The 20,282-nt window shown below is 37.7% G+C and overlaps 2 protein-coding genes across 2 annotated transcripts in view; both read right to left on the bottom strand.

Moving 5' to 3' along the window:
- Positions 1–1,715, bottom strand: part of tacr3a (tachykinin receptor 3a) — a 37,862-nt gene extending 36,147 nt beyond the window's left edge. The window contains exon 1 of the mRNA XM_015005556.2: positions 993–1,715. Within this exon, the coding sequence (XP_014861042.1) occupies positions 993–1,360 (368 nt within the window). The 5' untranslated portion in view covers positions 1,361–1,715. The remainder of the gene's footprint in view (positions 1–992) is intronic.
- An 11,457-nt stretch (positions 1,716–13,172) lies between these two features.
- On the bottom strand, positions 13,173–18,212 carry cnga1a (cyclic nucleotide gated channel subunit alpha 1a). The gene is made up of 9 exons (XM_088007450.1): positions 18,207–18,212; positions 17,044–17,189; positions 16,851–16,907; positions 16,680–16,751; positions 16,440–16,589; positions 16,247–16,351; positions 15,928–16,034; positions 14,626–15,236; positions 13,173–14,532 (listed from the first exon to the last, which is right to left on the bottom strand). Exons 1-9 carry the CDS (start codon positions 18,210–18,212, stop codon positions 13,597–13,599), a joined length of 2,190 nt encoding a protein of 729 aa, XP_087863576.1. The 3' UTR covers positions 13,173–13,596.
- Positions 18,213–20,282: the final 2,070 nt, after the last annotated feature.

The following is a 20,282-nucleotide window of genomic DNA, read 5'->3' as shown; positions in this document are numbered from 1 at the left end:
TAAAGGCCATATTTGTAGAGAGCACGCCTAATTGTTGTGCTGTGAATGGATTATCATCCCAAGATGTGAATCTTAATTGGCCAATCTTTCTAGGAACCATGACCTGCCCGGTCAGAGCTGTGATGGTTTACATTTGTACTATTCACTTTTAGTTTTCAGATTACTGACCAGACCGATATTCTATGCTTGCAATATTGATTTAAGAGCTAAACTTCCCCACAACTTTGTCCCTGACCTGTCTGCTGTGGTTCTTGGTGTTTGTGATGTTGTTTCTGTAGTGATGCTCTTTAACAAACCTCTGAGGCCTTCTTGGAACAGCTGTGTTAACATGAATAATACGCAGGTGGACTCCAACTCTGTGAATTCTGAAAGCTATTTGATGTGCATGGTTTTATTTAGGGGTATCATAGTAAAGAGGTTTGAAGAGTTTTGGATTTCTTGGTTTTCTTGTTATATAAAAAGGTAAAACAAAGGTAATAATTTACTTAGACTTTTAATTTGCTCAACATGTTATGTTTGTCTAAACGCCAATAAAACCACTCCACGTTTGTGGTAGCAATAGGAGAGAAAAAAAAAAAACATGAGAGGATGTCCTCTAGGGGAAAATTAACATCAGGGTGGGGTAATGAAGAGGGCAAGAAGACAATTGGCAATTTCAAATCAAACTGAAGTCTTGGAAAAGATATAAAAGCCGAATAAACTGCAATTTATCTTCAAGAATTAAATACGAAAAATAAGTAAGCTTTAATGAAGTCTAATTCAATTCAGTTTACCAGTGCTGGTGTAGCCCTGCATAATTAAATTTAATGCAATCATACTATGTGTGTGTGTGTGTGTATATATATATATATATATATATATATATATATATATATATATATGTCCCTATAAGTTCAATAAAATTCCGTCATTGTGATGAAGAACTGAGGTCAATAGACTGAGAATTACTGCATCATCTGAACTATTATTAACGTTAATTTCCATAGACCCACCTGTCCACAGCTATTGCAGTCATGGAGTAGATGCTTGCGAACACAGATGTCACTGGGAAGAAGTTTTGGAATTTACAGTAGGCTTCCCCGAAGTACCAGTCTCCATGGACAGCGTAGATAAAGTTTATCAAAGCGTTAAAAGCGGCCATCGACGCGTCCGAAAAGGCCAAGTTAAGCAGAAAGTAGTTGGTCACCGTCCGCATCCGCTTATGGGCGAGAATGATCCATATCACGATGAGGTTTCCAAACACGGCCACCGCCAGCACGGAGCTGTAGGCGACAGACCAGAGAGCGATGCGCCACGGCGGCTGCACGAACTGGTTGGTGTAATTCGATGTTACATTGGATCCGTTGTGTGGGGTACCCATCCTCCTCTGCTTTTATCCGAACTTAGTTAAGATCAAATCTATCAATATATGTTTTTTTTATTATTATTTTGTCCTTTAATCTACTTATTGAAGCGCAAATCTGGATTGGCAGAAAATGATTTGCGCATAGGCGCCATTGCGCGCAAATTAAAGAGTCCTCATCTTCCTCGATGTCGGTCTGCAGTCGCTCTGGACTGCTCTCCAGTCCGTGCGTAAACCAGCTGTGATCCGGTGCCTGTTGAATGTGGGTGTGAACGCACAGCCTCCTCCGTCCGCAGCAACGCGCGAAGTGACGCACAAGTGCACCGAACAGTGAAACAGATTGATCGATGTGTGGCTGCTGTTTCAAACTTCATGAATAACAAACAACATGAGCTGTCTGTCTCCGCAGTGTATAATCTGTCACGGCACACTGAGGTTTCTTTATCTCCAAAATGATGTGACAGCAGCGTTCCAGATACAGGATATGAAATGTGGCTGGGAGACTTTTCTTTAACTCACCTTTTGAAGAGTTAATTGTGGTAGAAATCCTCCAATTTATTGTCACAAAGTAAATTTACACCTTGTTAAAGCCTTATTGATTTGAACCTTTTCACATAGTTTCAGCCACAAACTAAACAATGAGTTCAGAGAAATTAACTTACTTCTCAGAATCCTGGCATTTCTCTTTGAAATATACTTTTTGATTTATTCTTGCATAATATTCTAATTTTCTGAGACGCTGAAATATGGATTCTCATTATCCGTAAGCCATCATCATCCAAATTAAGGGTTTGAAATATTTCACTCTTTGTGTCATGAATTTGAGTTTTACTTTCTGAAAAATTGCTGAACTTTTTTCTTGACAGTCTATTCTTTTGAGCTGTGCTTTTATGTCATAAGTAAAATACATTCCAGTCAGTCATGTTCAGAAGTCATCTAATTAGCAACTGGAGTCCATCTAAATGGAGCTTATAATTTCACAGAACACGGTTCAGTCTGTTGTCCAGAAATGGAAAAAGTATGACACAGGTGGGAGAATCTAACCCTGGCCAGAAGTCATGTAGGTGAAACAGCAAACATGTTGAAGGTTCCCTGATCAGATGAAACCAAAAATAATCTAAAACACGAGTGGAGGAAAACTGCGTCATACTGAACAGACCACGTTAAATGCAAAGGCAGAATCATGCTCTTTAGAAAAATAATCAATCTTTATTTGTAGAGCACCTTTCATAAAGTTAGGTGTCACACAAAGGTTTAATGCTGAAGAAGAGACATTGAAGCACAGGCCACACTAAAATTATCAAATTAAATTAAGATACGAGAGCAAATTATGATCTTGATGATAAACTGTTAAGTGTGAGAAAATCGAACAATAGAAGCAGATAAACTGGGGTAGAATTTAGATCAAAGTACATTCAAATGTTCAAATGGTCCAGTCAAAGTAGAGAGATCACAGATGCTCTCCAGCCGATCCGTCTGAGCTAGTTTTCAAAAACAAATGGGTAAACAAATTAATCTCCAAATATAGAAAACTGGTAGAGACATAATTAAAAATACTTTCAGGTTTAAGGGTGATACTATAAAGTACTGATAAATGAAGACTTAAGACGTATGACAGCCTTTAGGGACACATTTGTAGAAAACCTTGAAAAGCAAGTCATTTTCCTTCAACTTCATAATTATGCAATACCTTGGCTTGGTGTATCGCACATAATTCCACAAAAATACTTATAAGGACATAAAGTGATAAAATATGATAGTTCAAAGGGTTTGAAAACTTTTCAAGGATTTGTATTTTATGCAACTTGCAGTATCAATTTTAGAGTGGAGCCGTCTTAAGACTACAACTGATGGTGGAGCAGGAGTGAAGCCTTTTCTGCCAGGGCAGCACACATAACAAGCAGGCTGACGTCCCCTACAGACACCAAACTGGTCACATCAGATAAAGCCGCTTCGTCTGCCTACACGGCAACTGGAATAAATAGTGTGGGATACCAGCATTTCTTTGCAGGCTGAATAAATTCAATCAGTCATGTAAAGCTTTTGAGTGCAGCCCACAGGTGATTTTACTCTTTACACGCCACATCAAGAAATGTGCTTTCATTCGCAGGCGACTCGCAGTGAATGAGGATGTTAATGAAAGCTCATTTAAATAAAAAGTGAAAATAATTTAATTCTAATTTTGGAAGGTACATTTTTACTCAAATCAAACATAAATTTTCAAAAGTATTGTAGGTAAAAGTTTAAACATTATTGCCTCTCTTATTTTGGTAAAAAAAAACAAAAACATCCATCCATTCATGTATTTCAGTTTTTTCTACAATACATTCGTTTATGAGAAGAGTCCCAACTACTTTCATAGGTTTTAGAATAATTTAATATTACATTTTTCTTTTGACTGGTTGTGATATTTATGTTTTGAAGGGGCCCAGCAAGATTTCCAACTTGAATCTGATTGTCAAGGTTTTTGCTCCCTTATGCCGCCTCATCTTCTGCCCAAACTTGAAAAGGCTTTCTTCCCCCAAAAAGACGCAGGAACAACTCATCTCAGTGACGTCTTATTTATATTTGATTAATCTCTTCTTTAGATGAATCTCATCGACAACATTTGAACAAACATGTGGTCACATGAGCAGTGGTTCACATGAGTAGGTCACAGAGTAGCCAAAGAGTAGGTTGAAAACCTAAAAATTAGTTACAACAATTAGTTCATTTTAACTTTAAATAATTATCTCATTTCTCAAGTAATGATTTAATAATTTACTTGTACGTTAACAGTGAATGAATAAATAAACTATTCCAAACATTGCATCAAACAAATCTATTTTGGTCTTCTGAATGCAATTTGAATGACATAAACTGTGAATAATGCCCATTCCTACCAGTGGTGTCTTTGAGGAAGCTTTCAGTTGAGGTTCGTTGTCTGAAGAGAGATCATTGTGAGCACAGGTGTGCCACAGGTGTACCTTATAGATTTGGCTGCTGAGCTTGAGAAGTGAAAGGGATGGGTGCGCTTGATTCTTTAGCGAGGTGCATGCCAGTTGGGTGGAGATGGTAAATACATTCAAAGGTGTACGGTTTGCTGTTTTGACTCGACACTGATAAAGAATTTGCTGATATTATTAATATAAGCTAAAAGGACCAACCTGAAAGACTTGGATTTCATCAGCAGAATACCAAATGAAATATGCATCTGCAATTACTGCAATTACAAGGAGGGTTTGATTGTTGTTATTCCAGCAAACATTTTCCACTGATTAGGGTGTACATATTTTCGACATACCTTTCTTTAATTGAATATAAACATTTTTTTCTTCATCATTTGAGAGGTGCCAGTCTTATTTTTAACAGCCTTTTTGGTCAAAACTAGATTTAAATATAAATCTGAATGTATCTGATATATTTATTTGTCTTTTTGCTGTTGAACTTGTATCATTTCCACTCAGAAATACTGATTAAAATCTAGTCAGCCAAAAAGTTTGCAGATTGTTATGTCAGTTTTGCATGATTAAATTCTAACAGTTTTATTTCTGCTTCACCATCTTTAACTTTAAATGGACTGCATCTAACACAGACTTGTATTTCACGGGGTTATCATCGGCCAGAACATTAGATTTTTTTTCTGAAAAACACAGTGCTGCAGGAACAGTCCGCTTTTGTGGAAATTACCTAAGTAGAAAGCTACACAAATCATCTGGGCCATTAGAATTATACCTTACATCACCTTTTTACAGGTTTAGTTTCTCTGTTTAAATCACACCTTTTTCCACCTACAGAGCATAACTAATTATGCTGGAGTAAAATGCAACTGCGGGAGGGCTCTGTTGCAGAAGCGAAATCTGTAATACCTCTAATTTAAAGAATCACTGAATCATGTCAGATGTCGGAATGAGAGATGCTGTATTAAAAAAAATCAGATGTTCTGATCTGGCCTGCTTGAAAGAAATAGTATTAGGTGATGTAGGTTCCAGCTGAATTTCATAACAGAAACTTGTGACTTTGGGGTTTAATTCCTGGAATTTGTTAATGAAAATCACTGCTAATTATAAACCAGTCCAGAGAATAAATATCACAAATAAACAAATAGTCATATGTTTAGATGAAATTAATCCCTGCTATTTGTATGAAGTCTGGGACATGTGCTTGTGGACTGTTTGTGACAAGTCTATTATTTCACTGAAGTGTGAAATGTGGCTATATAATGAAAAAGTCTCTAATAGAAATACTGAGCCTATATTTTCACTCTGCAGACTTAGTTACTCTGAATCACACAGTCGGCCAACAGTTTAACTTACTAACACTTGTAGAAATATTTTACTGTGGTCTTTCACAAAAAATTTTAATGACATTATTATGTTGTTATTAAAACACCCCTTGGGCTTTCTCATACTTTTCACAAACTTCAATGTAATTTTAGGAATTTTTCTTTAGATAGAAAATCTTGTTCATTTGTGGTTGACCCCTCTTACTTTGAAACCCTAAATAAAGCACAGCTCACCTGTGTGTAATTTAACCTCAGTAGAAACACGTCTCTTCTGCTTCTATCCTCAAAGGTTTGCTAGAGAACATTAGTGAGCAAACAGCATTATGGAGACCAAGGAATACAAAAGGTGTGAAGAAGTTTAAAGCAGATTTAGATTACAAAACAATATCCCAAACTGAGCCTTTCATTCTCAAAAAGTGGAAGGAATATGGGACAACTCTAAACCTACCAAGCCAGGACTGTCCATATAAACTGACTGTCCATACAAACTGACTGGAGATTGTGAGCATTAATCAGTAACTTCATTTTGTCAAGAACTAATTTAATTGTTGGCTGCCACTTTAGCAGCAGGCCACTTAACAAACTCTACACTGTGCTATTTAAAGGACGCTTCTCAGCATTGTCAATGCAGGAGCTCCTATGAATTGCCTTTTGCTTACTTATTAAGTTTGGCAACCTTCCTAATCATACAGTTAGCCACAGCACAATCATAGACAGCCCATCATTGTCTGTTCATGTCGCTGTAACTCTGATAAGCTGAGAATGTGTCATGCTGTTTCCAGTCCCCTGCAAAGACAGAATATGTTAATCAGCATAACACGCTTAAGACGCAAATAGTGTATTACTGGTCTCTCTCTCCCAGCCATTAGGGACAGTTTTTATTATTTCCGATACATTATTTGGCAGTAGGAGTTCACCTTGGGTCACTGGGTTGATTCCCAGTCTGTCCGCCTCTATCATTGTGTCCATGGGCAAGACACCCGTGATAAACGGACGGCGGAGTCCGGAGACGACAGGCGCTTGAATTCCGTAACAAAAGTATGTTTTTATCTTTTTCTTTTCTTTTTTTTCTTTTTCCATAATCTCTTTCTCTTTCTTACTGTTTATTCAATGTCACATGCTGTTTTTATTTTGTTTTTTTAATTATGTAAAGCAACTTGAAATGCCTTGCTGCTGAGATGTTATACAAATAAAATATGATTGATTGATTGATAAATATATTGCAAAAGAAGAACAAACAGTATAAAACCAATCATAAGAGTTGCAAAACAACAACAACAACAACAACAACATCATTTTAAAAGAAAACATATCCTTTGTTTTTTATAGAAACAACAAAGTTAAATATTTGTTTGAGGCTTTCTGCCAAAACCACTCCTTGTCTGGCCATTGCTTTGCTAATGTGCAGTGCTTGGAAAAGATATGATTCCCACAAGCTCATTCTAATTGAATAATTAGCTCCCAAGCCCCAGTTCAGAATGTGCCTTTGGCGTTTCTCTCTGAGCACATTTCTTTCGAGACTATCAGAGCAGTAGATTTGACACTTCAGTCACATCCCCGTTGTCAGCTTTCGTCGGTTCTGCTTTAGTGCTCTGCCACAACTCGGGTCAGCGCTCGAGGCTATTTGCTTTGATTAACTAAAAATTCAACCAGGAATGGCAGTTTATTTGCCAAAGGAAGAATAATGGACCTCAATTATTTCCTAATTATTCGTTAACTGCTATAAGAGAATTATGCTTTTCCTCAAGAATATCAGGTGCAAGCTTCATTTTGCAGTTGTTTAAGTGGAAATTTGTATAGGTTATAGCAACTATTGATCAAAAGCAGACTGGCAGACAAAAATCAATGGGATGATGGCAGAGGAAATAGTCACACAGAACAATAATTTAAACACAAACTCTAAGGAAATTGCACAGAAAAGAACTGAGCACACAACTGGCTTCCTGCAAACCGTGAAATAAATGCACTTAAAAGCATTTGCTTTAGGCCTTAAAACTTATTTTCTTTAAAGCACATTTACTAGAAGCATTGCAGTAACACAGCTGGCTTAAGCACTATTGATTTTTAAGGGGTCATGTGAAGTGGATTTCAGGTGACACATTTTGTTCAATAAAACTCATGTAGCATTTAATCTCGTTTATATCATGATCCGTAGTTTTCTGTGTTTATTTTCTGAGTTGTTTCTGTGTTTATTGTTATCCTGTTCCCTGTGAGTCTCTGTCTCTGCGTCTTCCCCATTGATTGTTCCCAGGTGTGTCTCTTGTCCCCTTGATTACCCTCCCTGTGTATTTAAACCCACCTGTTGTCTTTGTCTCTTGATGAGTCCTTGTCTTATGTACGTCTTTGTCAGCGTCAGTCTGTTAGTCGGCACAGCTGAACTGGTTAAGTCCTGTGTCGGCATCAGCTCTAGTTTTCAGTCATCAGTGTATCAGTAGCTACCAGTAATTAGCTGCATGCTTACTCTCTGCCTGTATTGGACTGTTGAGCTTCTGTCATTAAATATCACCATTTTCATCATAACCTGGGTCTCAGCGTCTCTCCTCACCACCACCAACCACACCCTTGACAGTTTAAAAGTTTAACCATCTTCTTTAAATCACAACTTTTAACGAAAACTGAACATACACTGCCTATGAAAAGCATTTGCCCTCTTTGAAAGTTTTACTCTTTCAACTGTTCAAATCACAAATCAGTCATGATCTACATAATTTGTATGGATACAAAAAAAATCTATGCACTGAACATCCCCTGGACTTCAATTAAAGGGGCAGTATTATGTGATAACGGTTTTGAGCTTCACATCACAATTTAATGTTATTTCCTCGTCTAAAACATGCCTGGAGTGTTGTTTTGATTCTTTTTGTGCCATTTAGTGTCCCCGTGTCAGCCATTTGGTGTACGTAAAGAACAGTTGTAAACAGCATAGTGGAGGTGCACTGTTGTCATGTTGAAGGGGATTTGAGGGAAGGAGTCTTAAAAAGACAGAAACAAATTTCAAGGTGTGAAATTACAAAATCCAAATAGTTTTATTGTGTTCCGGGAAAATACTACGATGGACTGGCGACCTATCCAGGGTGTACACCACCTCTCGCCCATTGACCGCCGGATACAAGCATACCTCGCAATCTCCCTAGGGATACGTGCGTAAAGATAATGGATGGATGGAAAATTTGTGACTGGACTTGAAAAGGATTGTTCACAGTCGATCCCCATGAAGAATGGACAAACAACCCAACACAAGGGGTGAGAACTTTTTGGAGACTGTACTAGTTTTCAAGCAAGCCTGAAAAAGCTTCTTTGATTCAGTACCTGAAAAAAGTCCTTTGAAAAATTAAGGATGTCTCAATCGACAATCTGGGTGCTTCTACGAATTGCATTTCAAAACAACCTTGCCTTCATTTTCTGCTTCCACTATAAATGTGAAATATGCTTTACTAAAAAATCCCTCCAGTTTTTACTCAAGCAAAACGCAGCTTTTAATAAAAAAAAGTTTTTGAAGTTTCCTTCAATTGCTATTAAGTCCTTTGGCTTAATAGCAATTGTAGTCATTGTGCAGGAGGACACAGTTGGCTGCAAAGTGTGATGGTAAAAAAAGAGAAATGAGAATAAAAGTTGTACCTGGGAATAAACATGCTGGGTTAAAAGACGCTGGTGTGGATATAAAAAGGACAAAAGGAGAAACTTAGTGACTGTGTCAGAAGGAGAGCAGGAGAACTGCTTTCCAGGTTCATGAGGTGAACGTCAAACTGACGGAACATGATGATAAATTTGATCAGCAAAATCACACAGTAAGAAAAGAAATGTGTGATGTGTGCAAGAGTTAGAGCTAAGGCCAGCAGACAGAATGTCTGACAGCCTGATAAAAGAGCCGGGTTAATAGATGAAAGTGAGAGGTGGCTCTCTGATCACTTACATGTCATTCAGAAACCAAAGACAAGATGTACCCTGCTGCTGTTAGTCTTACCTCAGGAGATAAAAAAAAAACATGAAAAGGTTGAACAGAGTCTTATTTTCATGATGTACAAGTTCAGCTGAATTTCACATTTCTAACAAGGTTCAGCCTGATTTGCAGCCTAAGGAAACTGCTGTCCATGAAAAAGAAACAGCTTTAACGATGATGAACACAACTTGTTTCGGGTTTTCCTTTCTTATTTAACGAGCTTTTATGTTTGTCTTAATATTCAGACCTTAATTAATATTTTTTTAAATTTGGTACCTTCAATAGAAATGGTGCTAGAGAACATAAAACAAAAAAGATCAATTGTAAAAGGAGCAGGAAAGCTTGAACAGCTTGATGTGCTGTTTGTAAACCCACAGTGATTTAAACAAGCAGGCAGACTGGAAGTGTTTTTAGATCAACACTTAGTGGGGATTTTATTTTCTAAAACATTTGCTTCAGTATCAGTGAAAGTGGGATACGATACAGCGTACGGCTTTATTAGTTAACCAAAACGAGTTACAATTTAGAAGTCAGAGTTATTGTTTCTCTCCTTTTTTTGCTGGTTTTTTCATTTCCTATAAATTTGCACAACTTTTCTGTCACACTGCTTTGTATTTGCAGCATCTCTGTGCTTTTGGGGCTTATTGTAAAGCCAACCTCGTAGACTCAAGGACGTTAAAGTCTCAGTGCTGAAACACAATAAGCTGATTTTCCACCATGATGTGAGTTGAGTAAACAAATGAAATGTGATTATTTTGAAGACATCTTCAAAATGTTTAGACTCTTGCAAATTGAAGGAGATTTTCCCGATATGCTGCACACGAACTGCTGCAATTGTGCCAGCTGAAGAATATAACAGTAATCCTTCTGAGTGCCTCCTCTGTAATTACAACAGTGCTTGTATGAGTCACTTCAAAGATTGTGTACACACTGATAACAACTCTGCCTTAATGAGTGTTTTATTCTGGACTAAACCAAATGGTTGCTTTAATTTTGTCAAAGCTATATAGTGTGTATCTCTCTCTCTCTCTCTCTGTGTGTGTGTGATGGAGCCTTTATTGATGAGAGACACAAAGAACAATTGATCTCCTTCTTATGCTTCACATGGATGTTGAAAGGTGTAAATAAGTGTGTACCATTATCATTTAAAAAAAATATGAGACTAATGCTGTAATGTTGAACGAGATGTAGAAAATATCGGAGTGTAGAGGATTTATACGTTTTGATTTTGTAGCTATTTTTGAAACCTTAGATGAGAAGATTTAATGAAGTTGGACATTAACATGCATAAACATACATGCATGCATCAAGCAGCTCACACAATGAACGAGAGTAATTTGGTGTAAATTAAAATGAAAAAAAAAAGTTGAAATTATAAAATATTACATTCATCAATCACATTGGTTGGTATATTTTGCTAAGATGGGGTTGGACCTCTTCTCAGATCCTTCTTTCTAAGTGCAAGGGATTGTTAAAAAAAAGACAAAAAAATCATTGTAAATCAATGAATTTGACCAGACCTTCAGTCACCAACAACCATGCTCCATTTAAACTCACCTGAATCCCATTATTCCCCATTGTGACGTTCAGCTTAAGTTCAGTTCAAGCGTCTTCAGAAAATAAAGTGCTGCTCGGTTTTCATCTCCTTGCCCGCCATATTAGCGAAAGGTTTTAAGCAGTTTTGTAAAAAAATATATTTTACTGTAGAAATAACCCACCTACATGATACAGAAAATGTTCACATTCAATATTACTACATTGGGAAAAGATAAAGTCCTGCTATGATAACCACAAAAGGGTAAATGGGACACAATTATTTCTCTTTTCACTCCAAAACATCAGCATTTTTAACTTGAAAAAAAATGATCAACTGTATGACTGATGCTGGATGTTTCAAATAAAATCTTTATTCTTTTTTTTTTTTTTATCATTAGTGTTGTGGTGCATTAGTCACACTCCCTGGTCAGTACAAGCCATGTTTACAACAGTTCTCACACGAGCGTCAGAGAATAATCACATAATTAGATGCAGATGTTGTCAACAGATTCCTATTTACACATGCATCAGAGAGCAGCGGACTTTCAATGCATGAGACGCGCTCCCGCAGGTTTTCTGGACAGCTTATGAATAAGTGATTTCATAGGAGATGTGTTGATGTACATTCATGTGGTGCATTTATGAACTGACAAAAATGTTTGAGAAAATGTAAATATAGCAATGTTCATATCTGTATATTCTGGAATATATATATATATATATATAATATACCCATTATTAAATTGTTAGAAAAAAAAGAAAAAAAACCACCACATTTTAATCATTTGGAAGAAACCTGCTACTTACCATAGATATTTAGGGTTTGTCTCATTTCCTGCTAATGGATGAGTGATGATATTTTTTGTATCAATGTTAATTTGTTAGGGAAATGAATCATTAATCATTCTTGGATTTGGTTTCAATTATGTATTCATGCTGTTGCCATATTCTGTTAATTCCCTGTTATTCATTACAATCTGTCCATATTAGTTAAGTCCTCTGTGAAACCATTTAAGTTATTTCTTGCAGTCTGTCCTTTGTGCATTGTGGTCCATTCTACTCTAGCAGATACGAGTATCTGTGATTATTTTTCGCCTTCTGTCATACTTCCTGTTTTCCCTTTCTCTACAGCTGTTCCACATTCCCTCTCATCTAAGCTCACCTAACTCTTACACCACTACATCGTTGCTACTTAATTAATAAGACTGCTTGTCTCCTGTTAGCCTTTGAATTTGGGCCCCTTAAAAATCACGAGTATGACATTTTGGGCTACAGTTTACTTAAACTTAAGGCATACACTAAATTATATAATTTCCTTGAATTATTCTGTGTTGATTTCTTAAACTTCTTTTATTCCCAGCTGGTCACAGTTGCTTCTGGCTTTCTCAAGGTGCTCTGTGTGTACCCGTGTGTCACATACATGAGCGGAGTCTCAGCTGACAAATATGCATCTACGTGCAGTTGTTGTTTGAAACATACTTCGAACGATAAATGACTCTTATTAGAAACAAAAAGACTAATTTAAGGTGGAGAAATTAAAAGTCTGTGCAGAATTAAACCAGCAGATGTGGTTTTCATTTAGTCACATAAAAAGAGTCATTTGTAGACATCAACTGGGAACCAGTGGTTTCAGACTGGAAGTAGTCATGGACGTTTGTGTCCACTGTAGCTGCCGTCATTTCCTACAGCTACCATAAAGCAGTCTCATGTTGTGTTTTTCTTAACACTGTCAACTGCTACTGGCATGCTGTATGTCCCCACCCAACACCTTCAGCACAGATTTTTGTCGTTTGTGGTTTTATTTAGGTGAGAAAAGCTACCAGTTGCCATCAGAGCAGAAATATGTTGAAGGAACATTTAAAAATACCTAAACTTCAGTTCGCTCGGATTTCTGTGCTGGTACTGACTTTGACCTTTGTCTTTCAACACGTTTTTGTGATATAGAAATGTCGGCTCTGAGCCTGCATGGTTTTTCCTAAGCAGTAAAGTGCTTTTGATAAAATGATCTGTCAAATAATTTAATGTAAATTTAGCCCTTTTGGCTCATTAAAATACAGTTTCACTCCCATCAAGTACAGGTGGGTGTTTCTTACCTGCAACATTTGATGCATGATTCATATTCTTCTGGTCCAACAACACTTACGCTCACAGCACTTATAAGGACGGCAGCTAATGCTGCTGTGCTGCAAATAGCAGAAGGTCTTTCCAGACTCGGTGTACATGAAGTCTTTGGAAATTGAAAAACAAATGACAACAAACTGAACAGTTGGACAAAATATAATTTTGTACAATAACTAGTTTTATGGACATATCTGAGTTGATGTTTTAGCGATCTTCCTTCCTGATCATCCCTTCTGAGTTTGCCAGAAAGCCTGACAGGATGAGTGACAGCGATCATTTCAAAAATAGTTTTTCAGACACCAAATGTTTTTTTTTTATCTTTTACTCTTCTGTCTTGTCCTCTTTTGCTACTCCATTGTTTACTTCATCAGCTTTTCCTTCTCCACCTTTATCCTAATCTGTTTTTGTTACCTCACTTTTGTCTTCTGTTTTTTCTTCTCCTTCTTCCTCGTCTTTTTCATCAGCTCCTTTCTCCTCTTCTGGTTTTTCTTCTTTTTCCTCCACAACCTTTTCATCAGTTTCTTTTTCTTCTTCCTTCTCTTTAGCCTCTATTTTCCCTCCATCTTCCTCCTCCTCTTCTTCTTCCACCTCCTCTCCACTCAGGCGCTCCAGATCTGTAATCCGCTGTCTCAGGGCTTTGCCAGTATGTTTGTAATTTCCCAAAATCTTCTTAAGCTTCACCTGCATCAGTTCCATTGTGCTGTACAGTTTGGTGACTTTCTCCTCCAGCTCCTTAACTTCAGGCTTAATGTTGGCGGGGTCCAAGTCTATGAGACCATCTTTCATCAGGATCTGCCGGCCTTTCTCCTCTAACATGGCTTTGGCATCTGGATATTCGATCAGTGACTCCATCAGGTCGTCTTTGGAAAGACAAAAGAGGTCAGAGTAGCCAATGCTTCTAATGTTAGCAGTCCGCCTGTTGCCTGCTTTACTGCCTTTAATATTAAGGATACTAATTTCACCAAAATAGCTACCACTTCCCAGCACTACAAACTGTGTGACTCCATCATCGGCAACAACTGCTAGTTTTCCATCTTTTATGATGTACATCTCACGACCAATGTCGCCCTTTTTGCAAATGTAGTCTCCTGGACTAAAGACCTGCGGACGGAGTTTGAGCACGAGTTGGATCAGGAGGCCTGCCTCACAGTCCGCAAAAATCCGAACTTTCTTCAAGGTGTCCATGTGAACTTGGATGGCTATTTCCGCTCGTAGCTTGTCAGGAAGATATCTCAGCACCTCCCTCTCATCTTGTGCCTTGCCGTTATTCCACAGGTAGTCAAACCACTTAATAACTCGTAGCTCAAGTTCTTTGCTGACTTTTCGAACCTATGAGTGAGATACAAAGGAGTATATCATTAACAACCCTTCAGATAATTCAATAATTGAAGCTTCTCATTCAGACTTCAGTACGATGTTCACCTGCATGTATTGTTTGATGTTGTCGATGCGGGACTGAAACTGGGCCTGTGCAGCATTCATATTGGAAATCATGGTGGCAATGTTTCCCACAATGGTAGCAAAGATCAAGACTCCAACTAAGAAGTCGACCACATGAAAGAGAAACTCTGAGTCAAGAGCAGGTGGTGGAGTTTCGCCAATGGTGGTCAGAGTCAGCGTGGACCAGTAAAGGCTGAATGCATATTTTCTCATAGGCTGCCCAAACTCAGGCTCCTCTGGATCGTCGAGGGCTGGGTAGACCCAGTCATCAGCGCCAAAGCCAATCGACTTGGAGAATGAAAAGTAGAAGCATGCATTCCAGTGGATGATAATGAGAATGTACATGATTAGGTTCCCAATGCGGAAGATGTTTGGATAATTGGTTTTAGTCTCCGTCCTCGTGAAGAACTCCATCATTCGGCCGATTCTCAGCAGCTTGTTGATGCGGATCTCGGGGTAGTGAAGGCCAAAGATGAAATAAAGTACGTCTGTCGGCAGCATGGAGAGAACATCGAGACGAAACTGGAAGCTCTTGACGTAGTTATCTCGAAGCAACTTCATATCTTTCACCATCAGGCCTTGCTCAAGATACCCTGCAAAGGAGGAGATGCAATACAGAAGCAGGGTCAGTTTTAACTGTAAAGTTTATGTACACCAAATTTATATTTTGGTTACTTGTTTTACAGCACAGAAGTTGAGTTTGCATCTGGCACTGTGCACTGCCAACCTCAGGTTTAAACAGTTTGTGTCAAGGACAAATAAAGACACTACTGTGTTCCCTTCTTTATCCATCTGCTGTCTGAACCAGATTAATTGTGTTCATCTTCATCAGGGGCATAAGCCTATTCTACTAGTCAATGGGTGGGACTCGGGATAAACTGTGGACAGCTTGACAAGTCAAGACAATACCAAGACAGGAGCTTATTTCATAGAAGACTCCAAATCGGAACTTTTTGTGTTTTCTAAATGGAACAAGGCAACAAGGAGTTGAGGTGAACCTGCAGCCACCAAGCAATGTGCCAAACTCCCATCCATTGACTGCTGGAAATAGGCACTAGCCCCCCAGCCACCACAGTAAACAAAGCAGTGGATGGATGAACAATGAAGGAAGAGGATGCCTTTATACTCAGTGTGAAGAGGGGAAGCATAGAACACATTATCTTCATTATTTTAAATGAGACATTTTAAAATCTTTTTGGCAAACTCTTTTTTTTTTCTAATTTGGTGATTTTTATTTTATTTTTATTTTTTTTGGTAGATGAGAAAACCCAAGTTTGTTTTCACCTGTTCTGGTTCTGACGAACATATCCGCCAGGTAAACTAGATCACAGCTGTAGTCCAACAAAATCCAGTAGAGAATGTAGTCCTGTTGCAGCTCCTCAAAGCATGCCCTGTTGGAAAATAGTAATAAATGATTGTTTATCCCCTTATCATCTAACAGAACAGAGATTGTGACTTTCTTGACTGCTCTAAATCCTAACTAAATCTAGAATTTGAGAAACGACCTTGAAATGATTTTATGCAAAAGATAGAAAGTGCCATTGAATAAACACGTGGCAAGAAAGGACAATGTAGCAGTGGATTAGCTATCTGGCTAATTTACCTGGCTATAATCATCGTCCAATTATACATGACTGGCATTGCAATGATGAAAAGCCAGTTGTAATACAGATTCCCTGCAGGATTAATGACGAATATTTCCTTGGGCCTGTGAACGAGCAGAAAGAAAGAAGAAATCATCCACCTGAACGAACATGGCAATTATTTCCAGATATTCTGCCAAATTATGAACCTACTTGTCTTTGTCCTTTTCCTTTGCTTTTTCCTTTTCTTTCTCCTTTTCTTTCTCTTTCTCCTTCTCCTTTTCTTTTTCCTTTTCTTTCTCCTTTTCTCTTTCTTGTTCCTTTTCTTTTGCTTCTTTTTCTTCCTTCTCCTTTTTCTTTTTCCTGTAAGATTCAGTGCAATGGACAAAGACCATGAAGTTTTCTTCAGAGGTTTGTAACATTTGTCAAGACTTTCTAATGTAAAATAATTACTCTTTCTTCTCCTTCTTGTCTTTCTTCTCTTTCTTCTCCTTCTTGTCTTTCTTCTCCTTTTTCTTTTTTTCTCTGGTGAAAAAAATGAGACATTTAACAGGCTAACTGAGCCCACATGGCTAATCAAAGAAAAGGCTCCCATATATTTTCAGAACTTCAAACTGTACCTACTCTTCATTGTTGTTGCTGTTATTCATGTTGGCCAGACGATTTGATTGAGGCGCACTTCTGAAAGAAACACAGCATGTTACACACATAGTTAATTATTGGGCAAATCTCTTGTCTTGTTTCATTCTTATGAACTGTGCATTTGACTCAACACAGGTCTGCCTTTGAGCGGTAAAGTACTTGAAGTACGACTTACAGGTCATCCTCACTTTGCTCTTCACTGTCTGTGGTAAGTTTGCAAGCTGTGTGACCTGACATTGCATTGGTGGACATGGTTGTTGTAGCAAATGTTTGATCTGTCCTGCAAAGCTCAAACAAAAGACAGACATAGATTAATGATGACTTAATTCAAACTTATCATGTTATTACTGGCTAATGGACTTTTCAGTGTTAAGAGTAAAAAAAGCCTCACAAGTTCTTCTACATGGCTTGAAACTGAAGCAGGGTGAAAATGTAACACTACCCAGAAAGTGTTGGATTTGAGATACTCAGGATGAAGGGATCCAAAATGGCATGTCTTACATTTGCGCCAGTGGCAGAGGAAAGAACAAATTAAATTTAACAGCTGCAAGTTCTTAAAGGAAAACTATGGGAGAATAAAAGTCAGCCTCTGTAGACTGATAAATAATACTTCCATCTGCTTTTAATAGATACTACGTTAATCTTAATGTTTGCTTAAAGCTTCTCTCAAAGCTTTGACTTAACATCACACAGTGACTTTGACCCAGCAAAGTTTTTTTTTTTTTTTTTTTTTTTCAAATTTTAACCTTAAACGTTAAAGTGTTTATACAACATTTAACAAGAAGGAGCAACACAGGGTTGAGGAGGAGTTGTAAAAATCAACAACTTAAGTGGGAGATCTGTCTTTTATGTGTCTATTTTATTTTATTTTTTTTTTCGTGAAAATGAGCATTTCATCTGGAAATCACAATCCCAGAGTCTGTAGGAAGAGGAGAGACACAGAATCCATGTTGCTTGAAGTCCGGTGGGAAGTTTCCACAGCCACTCATGATTTGGGATGCCATAATATCAGCTTGGTCCACAGTGGTCCCCACACAACCAGTGCAGCCTGGTAGCAGGAAATGTTAGAGTACGCTATGCCTCTTCTGGTGTCAAGCTTTACTGAGATTCTGATTTCATTTTCCAGAAGGACTTGCCTATAGTGCCAGACATATCAAAAACTAGTTCAGTGATAACAGTGTTTCTGTGCTTGAATGACGAGCAGATGGGCCAGATCTGGAGCTTTTCCAAGAGGAAGATGAGAGACAACACCTGACCAAACAACGCAGATGACCTGCAGACAACTATCAAAGCAACCTGGACCTCCATTACGTCTCGGCAGAACCACAGTTGGCTCACCTCCATGCCACGCTGCCTTCATGCGGTAATTCATAAAAGGAGTCTCAACCTAGTTTTGCATGCATAGAAGGAAATATGCTTTTTAGAAACCTGATGTACATTAAGATTTGCGGTTGTAACATAACAAAATGTGAAAATCCTCAAGAGGCTTTAATTTAATTCCCTTTTAAAGCAGTGCACTTCAAATGAACAGTATGTGAAATACAATCAAACGATGGAAACACCAAGCTGGAGTTTGAAGAAAAAAGGAAAAATAATACGATTGCACCACACTGATATTTTGTTTTATTTTTTTACATAACCCTGTAATTATGAATTCATGTGTTTGGAAATCAGGTTACCAAAATAAAGCATTCTTCTATCCTGGAAGAATCGACTGACAGGTTTTCAGATTTCTCTAAAAGTAATTTAAACCACAGACACTTGTCAGTCAAACTCTTCTCTGTATCTTGTTTTGCTGTTGGATTTTTAATAACACATTTATTAAGCAGCACAAAGCAGCAGAATGGGTTTCCTCCACAAACTCATGCAGCAGAGAACTTCAAATTACAAGATTACATCTATACTCATAAATAATACCCAACACAAAACAGAGAATTTGCATGCTCATTGTTTTGTCTGCATCATTTTACTCTTTTCCAATGTTTGTGATGATAAATTGGTCGTGAATCTGACCGTGCATGACTATCTTCAATATTTCAGTAAAACCTCTTCTGACTCAATTTTGTGTTTGGCCACAAAAAATAAAGTTAAACAAAACAGAAAAGACAAATCATTAACATTGTGCCAGAGCAGTCTAGATTCATAGTACTAAAATGTTTCATTTAATGTCATCCATAATAATTTAGCATGTAGTCAAATATAGCTGGTCTTACCTTTTCCAGTCCTTAATTTATCAAGTCCATTTCTCTTAATCCTTTTGTAACTTCCTTGTAACGCTAAAATAATAATGATAAGTCAAGTAATAATACTATTATTAGTGTCAAGACATAGCTAAAAACTAATACCTCTGAGTTTGAGTCTGAACGACTGTCACTGAGTCTGAGTGACCCTCACAAGGATTTGGGGATTAGAGTTAGCTGAGAAAAGGAAAGACACCATCTTAGTTTGTTCACTTGACAATCAAGCTTTGAGGAAATAAATTTAGATGACTGGATGATAACTAAGCCATTTCTGTGTCAGTCAAGTTCTCATTTTTATAATTTGCAATATCTGTAATGTTCCTGCCATTTGTGAAATAGCATAGGATTTAGTCTTGCAGTGAGCTCACACACACACACACAGAAACGCACACACACACACCCCTGCTGCTTGGTCAGCATTCTCAGACATATCCTGCCCTGATCCTATTAGACCGGCACCAGCAGAACAGATTTCAGATCAGATAGATCTGCCCCCTTTAAATGCATAAGAATGGTGGAGTAAAGTTGAAGCTGACCTCTGGCAGCGCAGAAAGCTGGTGGCCTTCCTGTGGTAGAGTGGCTCACCCTGCTGGCAGGTCTGATTCTTGCAGCTTATTCTCAGTAAATATTGTATTTAAATCAGAAAACTGAGGAGATTATTTGAACTTTATTTCTCTTACAGTTTTAACGCAGTAAGAGATTTTAGGCTTGCAAATTATCATAGACGAATGAGGTCAAATTTATTTCCGTAGTACTTTCACACAGAGAAATTTAAAATGCTTAATTTTTGTTTGTTTTGTTCAGTTTTTTAGAAACATTTTGTGGCTTTCATGGCCTTTTCTTTGACAGTGGTAAGAAAGGAAAATGGGTTTTGAGAGAAAGAAAAACATGTGACAAAGGCTGACAGGCCAGGACTTGAGCTTGTCATGGCTTCCGTGTTATTGGAGACCAAACCAATTTAAATTTCTTCTGCTGGTTTTTCCTAAAATCAGACATTCTCTCCATAGCAACAACATGTGACAAAAGGTTTTTAAAATAAATAATATTATTTTATTTTTTGTTCCAGTTCTCAGCATTTTTTATGCAATGCAAGACCTGTGTGACATCTATTTATTTCCAAATCTACTTTTGTGATGTCCACAAGAAGGAAAAGTAAGGAGCAGCCTGGACAGTG

The sequence above is a fragment of the Poecilia mexicana genome, unplaced genomic scaffold (assembly GCF_051168715.1).
Source record: "Poecilia mexicana isolate PSO_F unplaced genomic scaffold, ASM5116871v1 scaffold_1, whole genome shotgun sequence".
In the NCBI taxonomy this organism is placed as follows: domain Eukaryota; kingdom Metazoa; phylum Chordata; class Actinopteri; order Cyprinodontiformes; family Poeciliidae; genus Poecilia; species Poecilia mexicana.
This window is presented reverse-complemented; position numbering and strand designations above follow the sequence as displayed.